The following is a 20,421-nucleotide window of genomic DNA, read 5'->3' on the forward strand; positions in this document are numbered from 1 at the left end:
TAACAACCCCATAGTTCATGAGAATAAAGTAATAGAAACAAATCTTACTGAGAATATTGTGTGCATCTAGTAAAATGAATTCCAAATTCAATAGGGTGAATATTATGATGTCTGTTTTTCTGAAGAATTTCAGTGATTCATTTAGTTTGCTAGTAAGGAAATAATAAAATCTGGTCTATCTGGCTCCTGAATGCATTTTTCCTATTATGGGCATTTCATAGATTATTGGAAAAGTATAGAAAGTATTAGTGTTACACAGATCTGTTATTCAATCAGATCCTCTGATTCATAGCATTTAAGTCAGGTATATAAAACAATCACATACCAGTTAATATTAATTCTTCTAGCTCTGTCCTTCTTACAAAGACTACCATAGGTCAGTCATTTCATGGATCAAGGAAAGTGAGAACTTTGAAACTAACTTCATTATTTCTCAAAAAAAGACAGCCAAATAATATTTCACAAGTTAAATATTTAATGTCTCATTCTATCTAATGACAATATGATTCTCTCATATCAATCATAGATCTACAGCTTGTAGGTAGCTTGGTTTGTTGCAGTGTTCTTAGTATTTCAAGCATGGTAAGCCCAGGCAAGCTATGTAACTACCAATTTCCTCATCTCTCCTGCCATATAATTTCTTCTTTTCTTAAACAGCCATCACATGTACAGTCAGTATAGGTCTTCTTAGAGCTGATTTACTTATTGTTATTTAACCTTGTAGTGATTATAGAATAAAGTGATTATAAGAGGACTTGCTCCATGCCTAACTTATTTTTTAATTACCTCAAGCCACTCTATATATCCTATTCAAGTATTCGTCTGATCTATGATGGAAGAGCTTTGGCAATGGGGGAACTAATTCCTTTCTAAGATAAAACTAAAATTATCTAAATTAAAACTAAAACTAAAAATCTTTCTGTTTCCTGGGTGATTGCATCCTGAGAAACATTTCAAGTAATTCTTAATAGTCCAGTATGTTTTTTTTCTTAGCATTAAATTCAATCTTTAATGTGTGTTAGCTACTGAAGATAAAGTTCTTGAGTTAGTCTTGGTCTACAAAAACTTTACAACGTAGTGATATAACAACAAATAAGTACATGTTTATAATTTTGTATTTGCTCAGTAAAATCTCTTGGTAACAGACTAGACAAAGTTAAATTTCTCCTATATGAATTCCACCTAGGAATTACCATGAGCATGGCATTTGCTTCCTAAAGGATGAATAATTAAAGAGGAATAAAAGGTTAATTTTTGGCACAGAAAATAGATAACATGCAATCTCTCTGTGAAGTTCCCATATATTGGTTTAAATTTTATACTCTAGGCCATATCAGGGCCAGATTACACATGGCAGTCTTTCAAATATTTGCAGATGATGGTTGTTTATGATTCCCATCTCTTCTTCTCTCCCATGCTTTGAGGTGCCTATATTCTATTTTCTGGACAATCGCAATCATTAGTTAACCATTACATTCTTTTAGGTTTCTTTTCTCGACTTTTCCTTAGCTCTTTCAAAATTTTCTCAAATATAATGACCTGGAATTTCCTCAATAAAATAATAAATTTAAAAACAAGCTTTCTAGTCTTCAATACACATTTTAAACATGTTACTCACACCTGAGCACATATTCCATTAATTGTCTCACCATGAAGAAAAAAATAGAACTATGATTTCTCATTTTAGAGAAGATTGATTTAAATTTTTTCTATATCTACATAACATTACTGATACACACTTCATTTACTCTCAAATATAATCCACTGGTTGATCCTGTAGCAAAGACTTGCGATAAAAACTTAAAGTTTATTATCCACAACTATATATATATGTATATATATAATATTTTATATTCCAAATATGTCTCATACCCTATTGATGGTTAGACATCAGTGGTTCTATAAACATTAGTCAATATTTAAGTGATGAAACGGAAAAATAACAATTTGTACCAAAGCTATTTTATAGTTTCACTACATTGTAGGTCCAAATCCATGCAGTAGTTTCCGAACTGCTTATTCCCTGAGTGAATCATGTTTTACATTTAAAAGTGTAAAACATTTTTGTTATAAATGAGATCAGATCTGCCTCTAGGAATTAAATAAAATGAAATGTATTTTATAAATACTAGTTTATTTCATAAAAATACAAAAATATAAATATACATTTATAAAAATATGAATGAATTAACACAAAGACATTCTTCAACTAAATAAATATGGCAGTAATAGTCATTCCTATTTCATTAGGGATATATATTTTTCATATTAATTTACAAAGCAGTTGCACAATATTTAGTTTAATTGTAAAGGTGACTGAAAGTCAGTTAAGAAAACATTTATAAATTATTATACCTAAGAAAAGGCACAAAAAGCCTTTTACGTATTTTTATTGATTATGGATGTGATATATTTTCCTTCCGAGACGGTTAGGCAAAGAGGGTGAACTGGTTATTACTTTTTTAAAAATCTGTATCATTCGTATTCATTCACAAAGACTTACTGATTAAGCAAATCCCTACTTGACAACACCTACGTATTGTTTGTAATTTCAATTTTTGAAAGATTTCCTCCTAGGAAGAGAATGCAGGCCACTCAATCTAATCACATGGACAGTACTTCCACTAATACTGATCAAGTCAAACAATCCTCTTAGTCTCGGTCACTATCATCACCCCCATACATATCGGCAAGTTTTTTGAAACGAGGCCCCCAGTCACTGAGGTAATCATAATCTTGGTTACAATCAGCTGTGAGAGATTCTAAAGAACTGAGCGAATCTGCTATGGAATCATTCCCTTCATAGGCATACGTTGCCAGTGAATCATAGGGAGGTGCACTCGGGTCTGCGTCGTTTTCTTTTAATCTTCGATGGATAAAATCTTGTACATCAATATTTTCCCACAGAGGCACAGTCCTCCTTATCTGAAAAATAGTTTCAGGCATTACATCCCGTCTAAGTTTACTGTCTTCTCTCGCCTCTGGATTCCTTAATGTGCCAATGTCGAAAGCTTGGGTATCTTCTTCCCCGCCGCCTTCATCGTTGTAGGTCACAATGTTGTCCCGCACATCGTCTTTTGAAATTATCAGAGGTTCCTTTTTTCTTTGCCTCTTCAATGCAGCAAACAACACGACTAAAACTATTAATAAGAAATGGGAAAATAGTGAGATTTCATGAGTCAGGATAAAATAGAGTACACTTCTGAGTGTGAAATTTGTTTGGTGCAGGAGATACTAAGATTGATCGAATAAAAAGAATTAACTACCCTGTACAAATAGAGAGTTCCTCTAGGCAATGACTGGATGCACTGTATTGATAAAGGAGCAGATATTACCATGCCATTAATTTACTGTCAAGACATACTCTCCTACGAACTTCTGGCATTGAAAACGCTTTATTCAAGTACAACTATTATATTTATCCAACTGCAATTGCCTGACACCTCAGCAGTCTTTCCAAATGTGCACTTGTTTCAAATACAAAAACGCTAAAGCTCTACTCATGATGATATTGATCATTCCTTTCACTTTGGCGCAAGTATCATTTCTTAATGATTCAAGGGAATATATGCAAAACATTAGTCATATATAGATACATATATACTTGTATATGCATTATATTTATATATTATGCGTGTACATACACACATACATGAATGTGTATGAGTCACTGATTTTACCACTTCCCATATCTCATAGGTTTAACTAAATTCCTTTACTGGTCTAATTTTATAGGAGGCTTAGAAAGCTGAAATATAACTCTAAAAGTTACAATGTAAAACTCATACTCAAACTCATCTTTAACTTATCTTACAAAGCACCTCAGACTGCATCTTGTTAATGAAGACTTCCTTGACATACAAGGTCCGATTTAAGCTTTTGGAATGAAACGTTAATTGTATTCCCTCTACTTGCTGTATTATTTTTATTGTTTACAAGCCTATGTTACAAAGTTAACTGTGAACTTCCCCTCATATAATATATTTTCTTATTTCTCATTATAATACTGGGATTCAAATTATGTGTCCTGGAAGATGAACCTTTTTCTAATAAACTCATGTTGCAATTAATAAGATTCATTTAAAAAGAAGCAAACACGATTTTAAAAATATAAATTTCCCATTAAAGATTGGACAAGCCCATAACTTTGCATATAAGAAATGTGAGAATAAACTCAAGAAAATACCTTCAAAACACACTTCAGCATTACCAAGGAAAAATACAAACTAGGTTTCCTTTACTTTAGGGTTCTTAACTGTTTATCAGTATTATTTATGCTTCACAGAAAATAAGAAAATGTTGGCTGAAGAAGCTATTATTCTTTTTCTCAATTTTTACATTGAGATTAAACAAAGCATACTCATTGTCATTGAGACTACACTTCAACATGGCCCGTGAGGCCCCTATAGCACTTCAACATGGCCCGTGAGGCCCCTATAACTACACAATGTTATTTTCACATTGGCCAGCACACTTTTCTCAGCTCTTCCTAACCGAAAGTAAGATTTTACGAAAGATAATTAGAAGTTCACAGAATGGGCTTTGGGAGCTGAGCTATATTCAGGCTCATCTTAGAGATACAAAAAAAAAAAAAAAAAAAAAAAACTGCAGTAAAAATGAGACCTCTGTACTCTTCTTTTAAAAGATGGACATAAGATTAATTAAGTCCAACATGGATATGATATATATCAAACTTGAGCCATGCACTAGAAAAAGAGATTTCTTTCTAAATTTAATATTAAATAAATTTATAAGTTCTCTACTTTTTAATCAATAAAATAACAATTGTGCAGTCAAATTGTATTAAGGGTTTCTCAGCTAATAAAAACTTCCTAATTCTCACAAATGGTCCTTAGAATCTGTTCTGAGCTTTTCCTTTTCTACCGTATTAAAATTATCTGATCATTTCTTAGATTGAAGTTATTAATCTGGGGCACATGAACAGAATTCAGGAAGAATAGGATAAGGAAATGAAAAAAAGTACATCATTATTTCCATCCATCTGTAACTCAAATTTAGCATTTCTTTTCAATAGGATTATTGGCATAAACTATGGTGATAGTGGCAGTGTGTGTGACAGATATTTTATATTGCATTACAGTTTGACAGATAAATCAAACCATAGTTAAACTTGCTCCAGGACACGGCATGCATGATTTGATAAGCAAGCACGGCTTTCTTTGTGTTTTTTGTTTCATTTGTGTAAGCATATTTCCATTTTGTCTTACATGTTTTACTCTAATAAATTTAAATCGCCATTCTGGCTAGGTCCATTCGCTTCATCAGGCTGCCAAAAGTGTCCCTACAACCAAAAAGTTTAAAAAGCCCTGCCCTAGATTTTAATCTTCCATCTTGCCTTATAAAATAGATATAAACTAAGAGTTACATTTCTTCAAAATGTATGAAAGTATATTTAATATATTATTGTCAGTGCTATGTCACTATCTTATGAAAAATGAACTCTCTTAACTATAGAAATGCATTAACTATGTCCAGCCATTACCATAAAGACTCAAAATAACAATAAAGTGCTTTAACGACTTTGAAAATATAAATTTCTAAATTAGAAGCAATTTTAACTACAATAATAAAAAATTACTCCACATTTAGGTAATGAGCTGAGAAAGTGAAAAATAATAAACTAGTGCTTTCCATATTGCTCAAGGAACAAAGGTGGCTGACTGCAGAATATAAGAAGAAACCTTCTAGGATTTCTTCATAGAAAAAAAATAGTATCAAATTAATTTGACAATGTTAAAATATCTAAACTTATTTGGGGGGATGCTTTCGGTTCCCTATGTGTGCATGACTGTCTTTGTGTGTGTGTATGTACATTACATTAATATAGAAATTTTAAAAATGATTTAACAATAAACATATTTTCATGTTGTTCTAAATTAGGAAAGTGGAACTTCCTGAGCAAATAAAACAACGTGAAATCAGTAGCACTTAGCTAAAAGGCTAAGCCAAATTTTTATCTCCATAGGGATACAAAAATATTTTACAGAGGAGTTGAACTCTCTAGCAGTAGGTGGGGATTGAAACTGCTGATGGTGATGGTAGCAGTGTGTTTGTTCTAAACCACACTGAGAAAATGTTTTTCTAAATAGTTGGATCATCTTAACTGAGACAAATGTTTTTCCCTCACTTTCATCAATCCCCTACTGAAATCCTGCAAGGATATCTGGCCAAAGGGGTTTCATCCAGATAGCTTGAAAGGATTTGCAGAGAAAAGAAGCCAGCACATATGAGCATTAGAACATAAATTTGGCTAGCTCTCCTGCCCTAAGCATAAGCATTTGGGTTGAATATTTGATAGAAACAATTTTTTTTGGAATGTTTTCCAGTGGAACAACTGTTTAATTGAATTAAATCGTTGTCCTGATAGTGCATGCTCAACTAAAACATTCGCTGTTGGAACATGACTTTATTTAGAAAATATTGCAGGGCTAGGTATGACCACAGCGACACAGTGCTATTTTTTAAAACAGGATTTTAACTTTTTAATTTGGTATGTCACACCAATGTGCAACAAGTTATATAGGGGAAAATATCTAACTTACTGTGACAACTTTAATGCATTTGCAGGTTAGACATCTGATATAGATGATTCAGAATATGTTAGTAACTGTTATTTGTAGGGGCAAAGTAGTCTTTGGTTTGGGAATAATAGAAAGGAGAACTCTATGGTAGAGTAATCTGTGTTTGAATGCTAGCTAAGCTTTTTCTAAATGAGTGACTGAATAAATTATGTAGCCTTTCTCTGGAAGAAAAGTATTTACCTTATACAGTTGATGCAAAGATGAAATCAATGAAATCAAATGTCCTTAGAACAGTGAACATAGTCAAAAATATAATAGCTAATGTTATAAAATATATTTTTTTAAATATGCGTGTGTATAGCATTTGTTAGATGTTTCTTTTTGGTCTCTGGAAAGCTGGGTCTATCTCCACACACAAAAACTCTTATGTTTTCCTAACTGAAAGAACAATTTTAATAAAAAGTGAAAATGTTCTATCTTTATCTATAGAGAAAAGTGTTATTCAGTGCACCATGCTTTGTGAATTAAAGGATCATTCAGAGGGGCAGAGCTTACTAAGCAGTATGAGGACACAGAGTAGAATCGCAACGAGAGCTCCCGTGCTCAGGCCGGCTGAAAGGATCAGGGCTTCTGCAGTGCAGGATTGCATGTGTCCTTGATTATCGCAGGCACACACACGAATAGTGAGTGTACCAGTGCTGCTTTGAATTGGATAATCGTTGTCAAAGATTAAAATCGGCAGTAAGTAGGTGCTCATTTTGTTGCGACTGTAGCCATCTTTCCGAGTCATGATTCCTGCTGTATTATCTGGGGGGAGAAAACGTAAAAAAAAAAAAAACTTTCATACGTATTTTTACCTATGTATCTTAAAGTTTCATAATTTTTAGTTTTAGAAATTTTCTTATACCTTTATTATCTACAATGGTGAAATTCGGATTGAGAGTAAATTCTGGCACTGGTTCAAAAAAGAATTTGTGACCTCGGGGAGGGTCATCCTTATCCATGACACTGACAGTCTGAATCAACTGAAACCAAAATTAATTAATTGATTAATTAAGCCTAAGGCAATTTTCTTGTTATTACAAGATATCTTAAATCCATGTATTTGTGCTTTAAATACATCACAAAGCAAAGCAAGAAAACAAAATAAATGCCATTTGCAGAAAATTATGCCAATGTCTTATTTTTTATAGTTTTGTCTTAGATAACTTATTTAGCTAAGAGTGGAAGACATCCATTAAGCAATGGTTTGCAAGGTATCCTAATGCATTATTGTCTTATATCTGGCCAGCTTAAATAAAAATTCAATCCCTCCAATACCTATCCTCTTTTGGTATTGTTGAAAGGCACAGTCCATTGTATTATTAATTGATGAGCAATCTGTTACTTCCACTAGAAAATAATTCTTCAAAGGATGAGTACATACAAGATGCATTTTTAAAAACACCATTGCTTAGCACAATCACTCCTATATATTAACAATATTATTAATATATTTTTAAAATAATAAATTTGTCATGTACTATCAGAAAGAAAATGATTTTGAAGCTATGGGCACCATTACTATAATTAAACTATTTTATTTAAATTGCTTGCTTTTCCTTTAATAGTATTTGCAAAGACAGATATACGAAGAAATGCTTTTAATATTTTGTAAAATCAATGTTGAAGTTTCAAAATTAGAGCACCTCTTGGCTGGGCTAGTGTAAGTAAATAAGAAGTGTGTCCTGATGGAATACGGAACAGCCAACTATGGGTTGGGCAGAAAAATTTCACTGAGCATTTTATAGAGGAAAAAGCACTGAGCTACACATTGGGGTGCTTCCCATCCATGTGATTTGAAATCACAGCCATTTAATTACTCTGACTTTTAGCGTTCTCTTCTACAAAAATAAGCAGGTCTCATAGTCTAACATTATGTGGTGAAAAGTTATTGAAATTCACAATAGTTTAAGCTTTCCATTGTTTTACTGTATACCTTTTACAACTATTCTAACCTACATACTCACTAGTCAGTGCTACTTTCACTTTTAATTTTATATTAACAATAATTACATCATTTTTATAGCGTGATATGTAACTGTATTTTTAATAAAGTGCTTTTGAAAGTGCACAATTTTTAATAAGCTTTTCTCCTTAGAAAATTGGAACATAAGAAAATAATTATATAAGATCTAATACTTTTGCTCAACCTCTGTTCCTACATAGCAATAACAAATCTTCTAGTAATAATTTAAATCATAAAAAGTTGGTCTTTTAGTTATATATGACATTTGAAGTCTTGAAATTATTAGATGGGCTTTGTATAAGTATATTTTATGAGGATATACATATACTTAGAATCTATTTTATTTTTAACTTCGTTAAGTTCAATTAGAGTAATATATATTAAATAATTATAATTAGTTAATATCAATTATACTTAATTTTTATAAAATATTAGCATATAATATATCAATAACACACATGAATCAGTAAAAGACAAGCATACTAAGAGATAAGCGAGTAAAGAATATTTATATGTGATTGTAGGTTGACTTGTGTTCCCCCAAAATATCTGTTCAACTCCTAAATCCCAGTACCTGTGAATGTGGCTTATTTGGAAATAGGCTCTTTGCAGATAAAATCAAGTTAAAATAAGATCATTCTAAATTAGGGAGGACTCTAATTCAATGACTGGAGTCCTCATAAGAAGAAGCAAATTTGGGCACAGAAACAGATACAGGAAGAATGCCATGAAATGATGGAGACAGAGATTGGAGTAATTGGCGTCCACAAGCCAAAGGATGTCAAGGATGGCTGGCAAGCACATGAAGCTAGAAAGTGCCAAGGGAGGATAGTCTCCTAGAGCCTTTAGAGAGAGCATAGCCCTGTTGCATGTTAATTTTATACTTCCGGCCTCCAAAACTATGAGAAATAAAATTCTGTGTTTTAAGTCATTCTGTTTGTGGTAATTTGTCATGGCAGCCCTCGGAAACTAATACAGCTGTAAATTATTTTTAAGTCCACGTTTTTATGAAAAAAAAAAGTTTGGCCTTAATGAGTTTAAAAGAATTCACACTAAAAGTGTTATGAGAAATTTACATATTGGCAGACATTTAAAATCTAGAGTTGCCAAGTACATAGGCAATCATACGTGTTTGGTGGAAATATCACCTAGTTTATGACAGATTTGGAGAATTATTTGGGAACATTTATTAATATTTATAGATACAATTTAATTTTTCCTACTTTGAGAATTATATCAAAAGAAAGTAGTACCAGGTGGTAAACAAGCAAAATGCACTACAATGCTCATTATAGTATGACTGGGGTACTGCTAGGGTAACATTTTGTGGATAAACCAAATTTCCATTAAGAAGGTAATAATAGAATAAGTAATATGTAACTATGCTATGAAAATTAAGCATCAAATTAGAAAAATCATTTACTAAACTGAGATGCCCATTATATGTTGCAAAATGAAAAAGGAAAGCAAATTTTTATCCAAATAGCTATGTAAAAATTCCATGTTATTACAAATAAAAATCTCATTTGTATTTTTGTATATGTAGGTGGAATGTGCTGTGTATCTCTGTCTTAGTCAGCTGGTCTGCCATAACAATCCCACAAACTTACTGGCTTAAACAACAGAAATGCATTTTCTCATAGCTCTGGAGAATGTAAGGTTGAGATCTAGAGGCTAGCATGGTTGGCTTCTGGTGAGGGCTTGCAAATATGAATAGCTACCTTCTCCCTGAGTGCCATCATACGGCTTTTCCTTGGTCCATGAATTCAGGGACAGGGAGAAAGAGAGAGCAAGAGCTCTCTGTTTTCTTTTCTTTGTATGTTACTTCCATCAGATCAGGCTGTATCCCCTTGTAACCTCACTTCATCTTAATTACTTCTTTGAAACATCATCTCCAAATACAATGACACTAGGGTTACATTTTCAATATTTGAATTTGGAGGAGGGCTACAAACATTCAGTTCATAATATTCTCTATTGGAATAGAAGAAAAACTGTATTTTAGTTTATTTTCTACCTTAAAGAGACATGATGGAATTATAGATGATTCTTAACATCTACCTATTTTATCTTTAAAGTAGTTAATTACATGGTTAAATTACTTTTGGTAAAATTTATGCAGTTACTGTTATTGAAAAATACTACGTTTTTGTCAAAAATGAGCATGTTCTGCATTTATTTAGAATACTTTGTATACATTTGAAAGAATTACTTTGTGAGGAGACTTCGTAATTCTTTTACAAACAAATCTACTTCATTTCAGTGATATGAAACTTTAAAACTTACAAAATATCACTCATATCAAAATCTAAAACTATTAAAAGTGGCAAAATGTAATCAAGAAAACAATGATTATGATTACCTTCATAGTAACATGAAACAATTTCATTTTCATACTTCAGGTTTTATTTAATGATATATTTTCATTCTATTAGTGAAGATAACTCAGCATAAGCATAACTATGAATGCAGGTAACAGCTTCTACATATATGATATTCACTATAAACCTAGTATATAAATTAAAACATATGTTATAATATTCCCTACTATATTATTGATTCCATTATAAAAACAATTTTAATCACCTTTTTCAAAAATCACTGTGAGTTATTTGTTAAGGATAAATAGTGGACAAGAAGTATTGACAATAGCTTGCACAAAAGAAATCCTGCAAATAAAGTGATGTAATGTCATTTGACTTTGTAAAGAGAAAATATATTCTTTTAAGTTTTTAATGATTTTATTTACCTGCCCAGGTTTTGCATTTTCACAAACAAATGTTTCGTAATACATGGCAAATTCCGGAGCATGGTCATTTATATCTAGAATTCTGATGAAGACAGGGATGTGGCTACTTTGTTTTGGGTTATCTGCAACGAGAACATGTGTAAGATTTCAGTCTCATTTACACAGAAGCAGTGAAACCACTCACCCATTTGTAGCTTAGCAACAGATCCTTTTTGTGGTGTTCGCTTTCTCAATTGGGCTGCTGATGAATATCTCAGCTCTCTTACATGGTCCAAAAGAAAAGCACAATAAAATTGAGGAAAACATAATTGAGAATGAAGTATTATTTCTAATAGATAATTTTCTTAGATTATTTTTATGAGGTTAAATTATATTTCTCTCTTATATAAGGTGTACAAGAAAATCAAATTTGAAATGAATGAATTATTTGATAATCCTTAGAAATAATTTAAAAATGTGTTGACATTCTAAGCCATTTCTCTAAGATCTTGCTAAGGGTACAATCATGCCACTCAAGAAAATGAGTCTAGCTGGTGCTATTATTTTACCACTTTGATGAAAGACAGTGTGTTCAGGTAGATGTAGCTCCGACATACTTATTTCTGTGGCTGTAACAGTGATGTTATGCCAAGGAGATGATTCCCGGTCAAGGGCTTTCAAAGTGAAAATAGAGCCATTTTCTGAGTGGATGCCGAAAATACGGTCCATATCAGTATGCCGATCAACAGAGTACCTGGCAGAAGAGAGACTCATAAATCCAGGCATTCTTCTAAGGTTATTAGTTCTACTCTTTCTTAAAATTATAGGTAATTTCCACAATGATCTGACAAAGACATGAAATGCAAAATGCTAACAACTTTCTTGAATTTTTATTTTATAGAATTGTTATTTGAGCAATTTCATATATTTGACTCTTTCCACTTACTATTATGTTATGTGTGCTTTAGAACTGTTATTTATACACATGAATCCGGGTGGCAGCTGTTAAAGTGAGTTCTTAAGTATCACTTGGTTCACTTATCCTATCATAGGCCTACTGCAGGGCTTGAGACACTTTAAACAGGAATGTTAAATTTGACTGAGTCAATAGTAATGAATAAATCAAAAGTATGTTAAAAAATACATAACTGTGTCCACAGTCCTCTATAAGCGAATATCGAGAAGGCTATTATAAAATATATTGCTCTTGAATGGTTTTTTATTCAAGGAATATCCAGCTGAATCAAGGTCTTCCTCTAATCTGTCCCTCCAACTTATTTCAAAGCAAAATGAAATGTTATATCACCACAGAGTTCTGTGACTTTCTCATCAGGGCTGTATGGGGAAGACGTCATTGTCAGCTTTGTATCACTCTGCAGTTGACAAAATAATATCTCCTCTCCCTAAGATGTCTATACCCTAATCCCCAGAACCTGTGAAGATGCTGTTTTACACAGCAAAAGTAATTTTGCAGATGTGATTAAGGTTAAAAAACACTGAAACAGGGAATTATCCCTGATTATCAAGGTGTGCCTAGTTTAATCCTATGAGTTCTTAAAAGTGGAATGGGAAGACCAGGCGGGGTGGCTCACACCTATAATCCCAAAACTTTGGGAGACTGAGGTGAGTGGATCATCTGAAGTCAGGAGTTCGAGACCAGCCTGACAAACATGGTGAAACCCTGTCTCTACTAAAAATACAAAAATTAGCCAGGCATGGTGGCAGACACCTGTAATCCCAGCTACTCGGGAGGCTGAGGCAGGAGAATCGCTTGAACCCGGGAGGCAGAGGTTGCAGTGAGCTGAGATGGCACCACTGCACTCCAGCCTGGGTGACAGAGTGAGACTCCGTCTCAAAAACAAACAAACAAACAAACAAAGTGAAATGGGAAGGCAGAAAATTGGTTTGGAGAGATGAAACAGAAGAAAAAAAGAGAAGAGATTTGAAGAATAAGAAGTACTTGACCCTTTGTTGCTGGCTTTAAAGCTGAAAGAATGGAGCCACAAACCAATAAAAAACGCACATAGGCAGCCTCTAAAAACCAGGAATGGTCCTTAAGCTGACATCCAGCAAGGAAACAGGGGCCTTGCCCACACAACTGCAAGGACTTGAAATTTGTTCACAACCTGAATGATCAAGGAAGCAATTCCCTGCCTAGAATATACAGAAAGAAATATGGCCCTGTTCACACTGCCCACCTTGACTTTAGCCCAGTGAGACACATACTGAACTTCTGACCTACAGAAGTTCAGACCTATCTATAAGATAATAATGCATTTATAGTATTTTTGTGGCAGCAGTAGAAATCTAATATATCCTTACAAGATAAATTTTCGAAAAGATTAATTTATACGAAAGTCCTTCAGTTACATCAGACCATGTTATGCTGTACTAGTTAATTTTTTACATCTTTTTGAGATTTCTGTTGCAGTCTTTAATTGAGCCATATCAGAAAGTGAGTGCTTGTCAAACATTAACATTTAGGTGAATCACATACGAATCCTGTTAAAAACAGAATTTGATTCAGTAGGTCTGGGGTGGGAGCTGAGATTGTGCATTTTTAACAAACTCTTCGATGAATCCTATGCTGTAGCTCCACAGGCTAGGTTTTATATAGCAGTTTTAGGCTATGGGATGAAGTGATTAGAATAAGAACAGAAACAGGAAAAGCAATGAAAGACAATTAACAGGCTAATCAGCCTCTGGTGTAGCCCTCATTTTTCTAGGTATCTTATTAAAGGCATCTTATCTTATTATGAACTCCCTTTTGATCAAGTGAATTGGGAAATTACAGCTCCCATTATAAATCTTAAATATATTCACAGTGTAGCACTGGCTTTGGCAAACACAAGTAATAGATATTTAGGTTTTGAAACATTATGAATACTGGCATTTTTTTTTTTTTTGAAATGGAGTCTCGCTCTGTTGCCCAGGCTGCAGTGCAGTGGCGTGATCTCGGCTCACTGCAAGCTCCGCTTTCTGGGTTTCCACCATTCTCCTGCCTCAGCCTCCGGAGTAGCTGGAACTACAGGCGCCCGCCACCACACCCGGCTAATCTTTTCTTTTTGTATTTTTAGTAGAGACGGGGTTTCACCAATGTTAGCCAGAATGGTGTCGATCTCATGACCTCATGATCCGCCAGCCTCGGCCTCCCAAATTGCTAGGACTACAGGCGTGAGCCATCACACCCTGCCAGTATTGGCAATTTTTAAATTATTGGGTGACCATACTTTAATCTAAATTGTATGATTCTTTTGTTTGAATTGTTTATTAAAGGACATACTATTTAATCTATTGTTTAAGAATTATGCAGAACTTAAGGGATCTATTAAGTAAATGGGTCTGATCATAATTTTAACAATTTAATATAGTACATGAAGATGCTTGCTTAATTTACTTTCTGCTAAATTTTATAAAACAAGTATTGCTGTGTCATAGATACTGTTTCAAAGAGAGTATTTGGGACTTTGGAAAAAAGTTATTGGGTGTCATCTAAGTGGTGGAATGGCTAAAAACTTATATACTTGGTCTCAGGTTTTACCTCACTCCCAGTGCATGGAACCAGTTCAGTCATCTCTGTTTTGTCATTCAATAGGATTTTACAATGCACAACAGAAGTACATGCAAATGATAGTATTCCCTCAGTTTTTCTTTTTTTTTTTAACAGTAAAAGAAAAAATTCTGGCAATAGGAAGAAAGAGCCAATGTTCTTTCTTCTCTTTCCCTATTTCTTTTTTTTTTTTATTGTTATGCTTTAGGTTTTAGGGTACATGTGCACAATGTGCAGGTTTGTTACATATGTATCCATGTGCCATATTGTTTTGCTGCACCCATTAACTTGTCATATAGCATAAGGTATATCTCCTAATGCTGTCCCTCCCCCCTCCCCCCACCCCACAACAGTCCCCGGAGTGTGATGTTCCCCTTCCTGTGTCCATGAGTTCTCACTGTTCAATTCCCACCTATGAGTGAGAACATGCGGTGTTTGGTTTTTTGTCCTTGCGATAGTTTACTGAGAATGATGTTTTCCGGTTTCATCCATGTCGCTACAAAGGACATGAACTCATCATTTTTTATGGCTGCATAGTATTCCATGGTGTATGTGTGCCACATTTTCTTAATCCAGTCTATCTCACACCAGTTAGAATGGCCATCATTAAAAATTCAGGAAACAACAGGTGCTGGAGAGGATGTGGAGAAATAGGAACACTTTTACACTGTTGGTGGGACTGTAAACTAGTTCAACCATTGTGGAAGTCAGTGTGGCGATTCCTCAGGGATCTAGAACTGGAAATACCGTTTGACCCAGCCATCCCATTACTTGGTATATACCCAAAGGACTATAAATCATGCTGCTATAAAGACACATGCACACATATGTTTATTGCGGCACTATTCACAATAGCGAAGACTTGGAACCAACCCTCAGTTTTTCAATAATCATTATTGTAATCTTCACATGGTGTTATGAAAAGAATTTAGGCACTTAAAATACACTCATTTGACATAAGATTGCTGCCCAAGAGTAGCCTATATTTCTTGGGTGGGAAGTCCTAAGGTGATAAAGGAGAAATAGAAACCTAGATATAAAAATATATAAAAATGCATAACAGCATATATATAATTATTTTATTTTATTTTTTTCTGGAAGCAAATGTCATGCTGGCTTTTAGCCAACAATTATTTGTCAGAGTATTATCAGAAATATATCCGATTTGCAAACTAACAATGTAGTAATATTGAGCATGCAAGTCATCCTGAAATTTTTCTTTTAAACCTCTATTTCCAGTTGTGATAACATGAAACAAAATATTATGTTTCCTACCTATAGGTTTCAACCCTCTCACAATTCCTGATGTGGGCTTTATTGATGTTGGGACCAAATCACTATTATACGGTTTTTGAGAGAAAAGCAAATAAAGTCATTGAAACAACAAAAATATTTTATTTTCCTTAGCTATGCAAATTTTGCTTATGATTAAAAACGAACCTAAAATGTACACAAATAAATTGGAAGCAAAAGAACATAACTACATCTGGGAAATGAATGGAGCTCAATTCATAATATTCACCTGTAAATATTTCTCTCTATTGTTGGAAAGGTCAATAGTTAACCATTATCTGCTTATGTCTGAATAGATCTTGGATTTCTTCCTACTGTTTGCATTAAAGGTCAAAGTGGAAAATAAAATTTCCCTTTGTGCTCACTGCTAGTTGCCCTAGAGTTTAGCTTAGAGATTTTGATGATATTTCTGTGACTGAGGAATAGCTAACAATTGCAACATGATAAAAATCAAGCTTTGATACACTTGTATCATTTTTCAGGATCAAAATAGATTTGGGTTTCTAGCCACCTTACTCTCAGGTACAACCTTGAAAGACACTGTTTTTCACGTTAAGAATTCATGAAGGAACTCATGGACGACACAGAAATAGCTCACTTTTAACTTCGACAGTGCCAACTTCCAGGTCTATATTCAAATTTTTGTTTCCAGTGCAAAGGATGTCTCACAATTTGTCAAAGCTCAGAGATAATTTTCTTTTATTTAGCAGCCAAACTTCTATTTTCACCCAGAATAGGACATTCGGATTTACTTATTAATAATAAATACATTGGATTACTACAAATGACCAGAAAGAGCCTGATAAACCCTTAACACAGAACAAAGCTATCTCTATGTTCCAGCAGATGGCCTACTATAACAACAATATTTTATTGATCCCCCTGCATTGAATTTTGAACAATCAGTTTAAAAAGGCCATTGTCGTAATTTTTATATGAATACTTTCTGCAGAGACAGGATCCAATCACATAGGCATCAAATAACGTGTGAAAGACAGCACAGGGGCTCTCTTCCCACAGAAGCTGAACTCTGCTTTTCATTTTTCTTATTTGCTTTATATTTTTATGTTCTACCATTAAAAGTCAAGCATGTATCACATATCTATATTTTTACCTAGCACAAATCATGTAAACTCAATTATAGACACCAGAACAAATGAGTAATATGCAGAAATATGTCAAGAATGCATTCCTTTTTCTCTGCTAGATTCCATCTATTTCTTCCGCTGACTAAGTCAATTTAGCTAGGACGTCATTGGCTTTTTACTTTTCAGCTACTGCTTTCCAGAAACATGTTTTTCATAGCTGTGACCTAGCCAAACTCCATTATCCCTCAGAAATGAATATTGAGTATTAGATATACAATGACATTATTTATAATTTCATTTGAAAAAATAGTTCAAATCTTTTTTGCAGAGATTAGTGATATTGTTGTTAGATTATTATTATTTTACCTTTTGCAATAAAATCAAGCAAATATGAGAGAAGCACCACTATACAGGAATGCCCTTACACATTTATTCCAGTTTATTTTGAAGTCATGGACATTTTATTGAGGCATAATTAAATCCCTGACCAGAAAGTTTGTTTTGTTACTTTTTAATTCCACAGCAGTAGAAAGGATCTTTTAAAAATCATTGAACTTTAAATACGCTAAGCATAAAATAGGTGTAAAATGAGGCAACATGTTCTTTCAGATCTTGTAAAGCTATAATCAACTCTAGAACTTTGGAGATCCATGATTACTAATGAGGTGAAGCAGAGCTGACAACAGCTGCTAATTGTAACCATAATCTCATGTTGCAAGTGGCAGATGTATTTCAGAAAATATATTTGATGAACAGATTTAATCGTGGATGAGAATTAGTTCCCAATCTTTCCCTGGAAAAATGTTTCTCTGTGATGCTTATCATAGCCTATTTCTGCTCTGAGATCAGCCATCCTTCTAAATTTGATCGTAGCAAACAGAACAGTCCCATGTTACAATGTTGCATTCTTGTTGAATTATTGCTGATTTTCTTCACACTGTAATTGGATATCTAAAGCTTTTTTGCATACATTTTAAATGCTAACAGGAACCATCCTCTGTGCTATGCTTTCCGGTATGGCCTTATAAATTGGCAGAATTGGTAGTACCATTTGAAGAATACAATTTGAGGTTAATTTCTCTCAATATTTTTCCTCTCCTTATAAATAATTCTTGAGATGCCACAGGTGAAATTATAATTGGTTATTTCTAGGACTTGAGTACCCTATACAAAACAAAGATTTCTGGATGACCTGTAAACTGAACTTTTTTAAAGCCATTTTTTAAACACTGGGAAGCAAGGTTGCAAATTTTACTATCAGTCTTTGAATGAGAAATTTTACTTTTGAAATTATGTCCTCGGGAAATTATCAGATACAGAAGAGGTTTCATATACACACATGGAAATTCTCAGATATGGGGAGATTTTATATGCACATACACACCAAGTATATGTGTGTATGTAAAGATTGTATGTATCTCTAATCTAAACATTTATTTACGATGTATAACATACATGATAGTATATCATTTATACAATAGAAGTTTAAGAATTTTAATGACATTAGCAAATAAAATTTAAAAAATCTATGGACTTATATATATAATAAATTCAATCATATATAAGTGAGATAGCAGATTGAAAAATTTTATGAAAAAATGGAATATTTGGTGGAAAGCAGTAAAATAACACTAGAATATCTATGGAGGAGAGAACCATAGTTGTCTTATGGGCTACAAAATTTCCTGTGTCATCCATGTTTTCTAAAATGAATTACTACAATTGTGTAAGCAGGGACATGTTGAAATATATTTTTCTCTAACTTCCTCTTTTGGCAAAGATGTATACAGGTGCTGGATTTATCATACTACTAAAACACAAAAAATCAGAAAAAAATACATTAAGCAATAATTCTTAAAGTACTGGACATAAGAAAATAAGACAATCACCCCTGAGAGAAGGGAAATAAATGAGGTAATCCCTAAAACTTTCCCATTATGCTGTCTGAATAGGGTTTTCATAATGTAGGACGTAGGGACACAGATGGAGTTTGCCAATCTCCCTGAGTTGAGCAGGGAGACTAATGTGGCTAAAGTTTGCAGGAAGAAGTAACAGAGAGAGCTACTGAAATCTGAAGAGAATCTCATTCAACTCTTTGGCTGAGTACCTATGAGAATATGAATGGAAACAGGAAACAAGAAATGACGAGGTAACTAATCACAAGGATTAGAGGGAGAAAAATTATGAACTGGGAATGGAGCTAGTCATCACCAGGCAAAGTGGAAAACCTCATAATTTGCAAGACTTTTTGTAGGTAACTCAGAAAGATACTACCTGATTAATGGGGCAAAATTAGTCCTACATTAAGGTTTGCTACAAAACCAGGATTCAAAAGAATTAAACTGTTTTAAGAAACCTAATCTTCTATCAGAGCAAAACTCGATAATATTTATTAAAATGAGAAGCTATTCAGCTCTGAACATGGTAAAACTCACAATGTCTCTAATCCAATCAGAAATTACAGCCAGGGAAAGAAGCAGAAAGATGTGAATGTAAAGAAAAATCTATTAATTAAAAACAACCCCCAAAGACACCATTGATATAATTAAATATGATATTTTAAATGTTAATAGGCATTCTAGAGAGACACGTTTAAAAGCATATATATATGTCTTAGTATGTATAATATGTATATAATATATGTACTATATTAAAGAACCCTTGAAGAAAAGACTACAAATCTAAAATTCAAAAATATTCTGGATGAAATTGAGGCAGATAAGATGTTGCAGAAAAAATTTGGTGAACTTGAAGGCATATCTATATCTATCTATCTATATTATATATATCTATGCCTTAATATATATATTATGTATACTATATTAAAGAACCCTTAAAGAAAAGACTACAAATCTAAGATTCAAAAATACTCTGGATAAAATTAAAGCAGAGAAGATGTTGCAGAAAAAAAAATAGTGAACTTCTCTTAATGGAGATGAATTAATTATTTTATCCTTTTCCTTTTTGTCATTTTGTATAGATTCAAAATGTCATTGAATAGATTCACAATTACAAAAAGGAAAAGAATGAAAAAAAAAGGCAGAGACACAGTGAACAGTGTTATACCTTTAAGAAACCTGATGTAATCATACTTAAGTTCTTTGAAGGAGAAGAGGGTTGGGCAAAACATATTGGAGAAACAATGACCACAAATTTTCTAAGTTTAAGAAAAGGTATACCTCAGAAATTGAAGAAGCTCAATTAACTCTAAG

At 33.2% G+C, this 20,421-nt stretch overlaps 1 protein-coding gene across 1 annotated transcript in view; it reads right to left on the bottom strand.

Annotated features, from left to right (window-relative positions):
* Nucleotides 1-1,915: 1,915 nt before the first annotated feature.
* The window catches only part of CDH9 (cadherin 9), a 162,638-nt gene continuing 144,132 nt past the window's right edge, over nucleotides 1,916-20,421 (bottom strand). Inside the window, exons 8-12 of the mRNA XM_003263184.3 lie at nucleotides 11,896-12,032; nucleotides 11,300-11,421; nucleotides 7,450-7,567; nucleotides 7,098-7,349; nucleotides 1,916-3,140 (exon numbers count right to left, since the gene is read on the bottom strand). Coding sequence (XP_003263232.1) covers nucleotides 2,653-3,140; nucleotides 7,098-7,349; nucleotides 7,450-7,567; nucleotides 11,300-11,421; nucleotides 11,896-12,032 — 1,117 coding nt within the window. The 3' untranslated portion in view covers nucleotides 1,916-2,652. The remainder of the gene's footprint in view (nucleotides 3,141-7,097; nucleotides 7,350-7,449; nucleotides 7,568-11,299; nucleotides 11,422-11,895; nucleotides 12,033-20,421) is intronic.

This window comes from Nomascus leucogenys, chromosome 6 (assembly GCF_006542625.1).
Source record: "Nomascus leucogenys isolate Asia chromosome 6, Asia_NLE_v1, whole genome shotgun sequence".
Taxonomy (NCBI): Eukaryota; Metazoa; Chordata; class Mammalia; order Primates; family Hylobatidae; genus Nomascus; species Nomascus leucogenys.